General features: G+C 31.3%; 1 protein-coding gene across 1 annotated transcript; it reads left to right on the top strand.

Annotated features, from left to right (window-relative positions):
- The first annotated feature begins 3,686 nt into the window (after positions 1–3,686).
- On the top strand, positions 3,687–4,644 carry LOC139863232 (putative ABC1 protein At2g40090). Its single transcript, XM_071851875.1, has 4 exons — positions 3,687–3,863; positions 3,951–4,114; positions 4,207–4,336; positions 4,432–4,644. Exons 1-4 carry the CDS (start codon positions 3,687–3,689, stop codon positions 4,642–4,644), a joined length of 684 nt encoding a protein of 227 aa, XP_071707976.1.
- Positions 4,645–6,270: the final 1,626 nt, after the last annotated feature.

Here is a 6,270-nt window from a genome sequence, read left to right as displayed (position 1 = left end):
GATAATTATTAACGTATCTATCTTTGAGTATTTTCCATAATACACTTGGATTTTCGATCATATAATATGTAGATTCTAAGGACTCGTCAATATGTTTGCTAAGAAAAATACTTACTATTGCTTTCTCTTGTTCGGAATAATTGTTATTTTCATTCAGGGTTTCTAAAATACCGTTTGATTCGAGATGTTTTTCTACATTCATAACCCATGTTAAGTACTTGTTCCCACTTGTTCTAAATGAGCAAATTTAAGCCTTTTCAAATTCGACATTTTCTATTATCAAAAAGATGAATAACATAAATTATAATCATAATCAACTTCTATTCATAGACAAATAATAAAATGAAATTAGAATCATTTTAAATTCATAAGTAGCAAACAACAGAATAATGGTATGATTACAAATAATAAAACCACAAGGGCAGGATAGAATATAGGTTCACCCGGTGGTATATTAGCAACAATGATGATAGTTAATATGACCAATACAATAGGAAAAATCATCCTTGTGTGAATCATTTTTACAAAAACCTTTTGAGAGTAGTAATCTGAAAAATAAAGATTGATTTGTGAAAATGTGAAAACGGAGATGTTTATTTTATATTTGAAAAATATAGTTGTTGTAACGTCGTCAGTTGACGTTAACAACCGTTATGTATATATGACCGTTGTAACGTCATTAGTTGACGTTAACGAATAAAGTCACTATATCAAAACGCGTATGAGTAATATAAAGGACAAGATTTTTTCTTCTTATTTTAACTTTTAAGATTTACTTTTAATAAAAATACAAACTACTTTTTCTTATTTTATCTTTTAAGATTTACTTTTAAAAATACAAACTACTTTTTCTTATTTTAACTTTTAAGATTTATACTTTTAATAAAAATACAAACTACTTTTTCTTATTTTAACTTTTAAGATTTACTTTTAATAAAAATACAAACTACTTTTTGTATTTTAACTTTTAAGATTTACTTTTAATAAAAGTACAAACTACTTTTTCTTATTTTAACTTTTAAGATTTACTTTTAATAAAAATACAAACTATTTTTTTTATTTTAACTTTTAAAATTATAAATTTAAGAATAAACATTAGTATGCATGAAATAAATAATGATTAATTGCATAAGTAATCATAAATGTTAGATAACATATAAAGACCCCGTCGTATTCGTATTGATCGGAATTAATCTCGACCCATGGTACCGTGTTGTCAAATGACGTGTTGCGTACATAAAGTACCGTGTTGTCAAATGACGTGTTGCGTACAATCATGAGGTCTTATTAACATAAATATAAATGTTAGTGAAGTTAATAAGAGTTAGATTACAGAAAATATAATTCAGGTGGTATAACCGACCATATATAACTTAAATAACATAAATATAAATGTTAGTGAAGTTAGTAAAAGTTAGATTACAGAAATATAATTCAGGTGGTATAACCGACCATATATAACTTAAATAACATAAATATAAATGTTAGTGAAGTTAGTAAAAGTTAGATTACAGAAATATAATTCAGGTGGTATAACCGACCATATATAACTTAAATAACATAAATATAAATGTTAGTAGTCCAAAATTTGATATATTCGAGTCTGAAAATTATTAATAATTTCATACCTTGATTAGTGATTCGTGATCGTTTGAGATATCTTTTAATTACACTAAGCTTTTCGTGCTGATAACGTGTTATAATTCAGTAGGCTTATAACTACCTTTAGTGGTTCTTGACTGTAGAAGGTATATAGAGATAGAGATACTGTAAAACGGAGAAAACAAAGGTTGAACAAAAGGTATGAGTAATTGGTTTTTTATTTATAGAAAAATGTACAATGAGAGTTTGGTGGCATTTGGAATCTAGAGAGAGAGTGTGTTTTTGTTAACCAAAAAATACATCACATAAACTCTAACTCAACACACCTATTTATACTCAAAAAAATATACTATGCAATATCTATAATAATAATAAAATTATCATCCAATTATTACTTTTATAACAATTAGATGCATTATTAAATTAATGTATAGGTGTCAAAATATCTCCAAGGTTTTCTACTCTTTCAAAACTCGCCATCACACCAATGATGCATCAAAATTTTGTTTCACCAACTAATTATAATTATAGTATTCAACTACTACTCCCTCCGACCTTTTCTTTTTTTAAAAGGCAACATAGGTATTATTTATTGAAAAAAATATTGTACATAAATACGGAGTACAAAAGTAGCATTACCCCAAATTAAAGAAGTAAAGCTACTCATAAACACCCATTAGGTCACTAAGAAAGAAGTAAAGCTACTTATAAGCACCCATTGGGTCACCGACCTTACTGTTAAAAGTCAATACAACCTTTAACTAAAAGTTAGGTCAAGAAACTCCACACGAGATCTAAAACACAGCAGTCGGCAATATTTACATCACGTTGGCAAGTGTAATGCGGCTCTGTACCATAACAACATAAGACTATATACAACAGCCGCACAACTATGATAGCAATAAAAACCAGAAAATTAGAAACACGACTTAGAAGGACACATTAGCATGTGATAACCATTGATGCCAATCCAATTTCTTCTCTTTACATGATTAGCGATCCATTCAAATCTTTTAACTTGAACTTCATTCAACACTACCAAGCTGATACAACACTTGTTTTTGAATACCTTTTGATTCCTTTTTTTCCCAAAGCAGATCCCCATAAACCCATTCGATTGCTTGACAAAAACTTCATCCCCAATCAGAATCTGTTGCTGTTTTTGCCACAAAAGCAATAATCCAATGCGAAGTTACTAACATACCCAAATTCACAACATTTATAAACAGTCTCCCATAACAAAAAAATGAGAATGTGATCAACGGATTCAATATCTTCATCGCATATAGGAAAACAAGTCAAATTAAGGTCAATCCCTCTTTTGTCAAATTCAACACGTACCGGGAATCTCTTGAGTCTTCCCCTCCACACGAAGATCCCAATATTTTTCGGTAATAAATTGTTTCTCATTACTATCGGCCTTAATGAAATTAGTGTGTCGTAGAACTTTGTTACCAAATCCTTCGCATATGTTAGCATATGTATGGAACAACATAAATCTCAGATTTTGGTAACTGTCAATGTGCCGCTTATAGTCATTTAATAAAAAGAGTCAATGTTAGTTGTGTCTATCTATACCGAATAATTGGCTCGTGTGACATTTTTAAGTATTGTCCAATACATAAGAAGGGAGACACGATGAGCACGAGGATAGAGAGAAGATTTACTTGAAAAGTCTACACATCGCCTTCTCTCAAAAGATGCGTATTTGGTAAGCCATAGACACTTGAAATCATACAAATTTGTTTTATATCTGATATAATTACTGAGATAGTCCTCGTGGTTTCACCTAAATTGCTGAATTAGTCCCTAGGGTTTTTTTTACCGAGATAGATAGATAGTCCTCGTGGTTTTCAAAATGTTGCTTAGATTGTCCAATAGTTCCCTGTGGTTTCAGCAATTTGGTTAAAGCACAGGGATTATCTTAGTAACAAAAGAGGACTATCTCAGCAACATTTTAAAAAATACAAGGACTATCGCTGTAAAAAAAACCATAGGGACTATTTCAGCGATTTGGGTGAAATCACAGGGACTATCTCATTAATTATATCTTTATATTTTCAATCTAAACTAGTTTATTCTGCATGGATAGGTTTCTATCAATTTCTAATTTGTTATTAATTAAAATTCCTGAATTAAGCTTACGGTTTTTATATGATTATATGCTAGGAAAAAGAAAACCACAATTGGTACTGTTGGACCATGGTTTATATAAAGAACTAGAGGTTTCTACCAGGACTAATTATGCTGCACTTTGGAAGGTGTAATTTGCTACAACCTTAGTGTTTTTAGCATGTTGTTGTTCTGTTTTGTGTCATTGACTGTGAACTGTTGACTTTTTTTTACAGGCTTTAGTACTGGCTGATGCGAAAGGAATAAAAGAAAATTGTGTAAAATTAGGTGCTGGAGAGGATCAATATTCACTTTTTGCAGGGATTCTTACAATGAGGCCTTGGAATAGAGTTATTGACCCTGCTGTTGACCATCTTGCTATACAAGGCAACGCGAGTGATCAACTCTGAACTTCAGGTTGAGTTTAATAATTTTTTTGTTGTTGTTGTTGTTGTTGTAATGTCAATTGATGATGTAATAAATGATGTCATGTTTGTTTCTTTTGCAGATGTATGCTTCACTATATTTTCCTCAAATAACAGAGCTTCTGCATAAACTGCCTCGTGTCATCCTTTTAATGTTGAAGACAAATGATTGCTTGCGTGCAGTAAATAATGCATTGGTAATCCTTTTAACTAGTCATAGTTTATATTAACTATTTAATTAATGTATGGGTCATTGAACTTGGTCTGAAGTTTGTGTATTGTTTGTTGACAGATACAAAGACCATCTGTGGAGTCGTTTATTATTATCGGAAGAGTTTCATCCGAGGCGCTAATCGAGGAAAAGTTATCACATGCCAAGTCCCTCTATAGCTTCCTACTCGTTTGGTTGGAACAGTTTTCATTAGAAGCTCGGTTTCTTATAATGCAGGTTGCCTTATGGATACTGCAGTTCCGTAAGGTTTTGACACCTGCCACAATATACTAAATCACGAGCATACATACACAGAAGACGGTAATAATAACACCAAAAGAAATCATTTGGTATTTAGTAATCTTTACTTTTAATCCATTTTAGTGTATTCTTTGGGCTTGAAGCCCCCCAATCCTAACCCACACTAGTTTGATAAGCTCAATTAGTTAGCCAACTTTAACTACTAGGTTGATGCCGATTTATACAAAACATGTTTCTACTATCCGGACAGAGTTTAGGCTTTTGAGATGTTACACATGAGATGTCAATTGCGGATTTTTATCCGGATTTTAACAAATGTAACTTATGATTTGAAGTTATTGCTTGATTATGAGATGTTTTACTAAAATTAATGGATTATGCTCAGGGTTGTTACTCGAGTTCGAGCTTGATAATTTTCGAACACTAGTAAAGCTAGAACAAAATTTAAATGTTTGATTAATTTCACGAGTCGAGCTATAAAAATAATATTCGCCTTGATTCGTTCTGTTAGGATCTCATTTCAGCATCGTAAAGACTAGGACTTCATTCTAAAGAGGAAGGGTGTATTGGTTATGAATACCCTTACCCCTTAGTTGATAGAGCTAGCCATTCTAGCCTTTCCAACTATTGTTCAAGAAAGTTGTGAAAAGTTAATTATAATTTTGCTCACAATTTCAAGATCTACTTTTTCTTTCTTGTTCCTATCTCTAAAACCGAGATCCAATTCCAATAGATTCAATGGAATTATGAACTACAATATGGTATCGGAGCACAATTAGTGAAAATCAATCGAAAAAGCTTAAAGTTCATCCAAAAACCCCAAACCTTGATTTCAACTATTAAATCATCAATTAGTTGTTAAAACCCGTTCATTATCATCACCTTAAGCTTCATCAATCACAAAATCACATTTAAATACATCAATCCGATCACAATATGAAAGTCAAATATTTTGAAAAGTCAGATCATAATGTGTTTATCTTTATATTTTGAAATTGTATATAGTTTAGATTCATCCTGTGACTATTCCGGTCAAGTTTCAGGGGTTAATTTGGTCATTCGATCTAGTTTCAGTCAAATTTTTGTTTTAGAAATGAGACCAAATCAGTCGATTAAAGTTGTTTTTGGATCGATTTGTTATTGTTTTATGTTAATCGGAGATCAATGGAACTTTTTCAATTGATTTCAGTTATTTTCGTTGTGTTTTGAGCATTTTCAGCCTTGCACCGCTGTATCACCACCATAAACCGCCACAACTTACTGTTCATCTTCATCTTCAGTCGTACGTGTGTGAGACTTCATACGCGCTTGAGGAGAACTTCAGTTTTTGAATATCAGTCTGAACCACATGCACGCGAGTCCACGACATATATGCGCATGAGTGGTTCATATGTGCGTGTAAGAGTCATACGTGCATAAGAGTATTTCAGAATCTTAAAAACAGAAGAGTATTTTTACGTGAGATTCAAATTTTCACGTTAGAAAATTTTTCGGATCCAAAAACTCACGTTTTTGGACAAGTTTAGAACGAAATTTGGCGCAAAATTTTTGTACAAACCAGAATATTTCCTCGAAAATTTGTTTAAATAAAAAGTGAAATCTAAAATTTTTATTTTGCATATTTTTTCAGTTTTTACGGGTTTTTCGAGGATTATTCAT

This window comes from Rutidosis leptorrhynchoides, chromosome 8 (genome assembly GCF_046630445.1).
Source record: "Rutidosis leptorrhynchoides isolate AG116_Rl617_1_P2 chromosome 8, CSIRO_AGI_Rlap_v1, whole genome shotgun sequence".
Classification (NCBI taxonomy): Eukaryota; Viridiplantae; Streptophyta; class Magnoliopsida; order Asterales; family Asteraceae; genus Rutidosis; species Rutidosis leptorrhynchoides.
The sequence above is the reverse complement of the archived record's forward strand: the minus strand, read 5'-3'. Positions and strand labels throughout refer to the sequence as shown.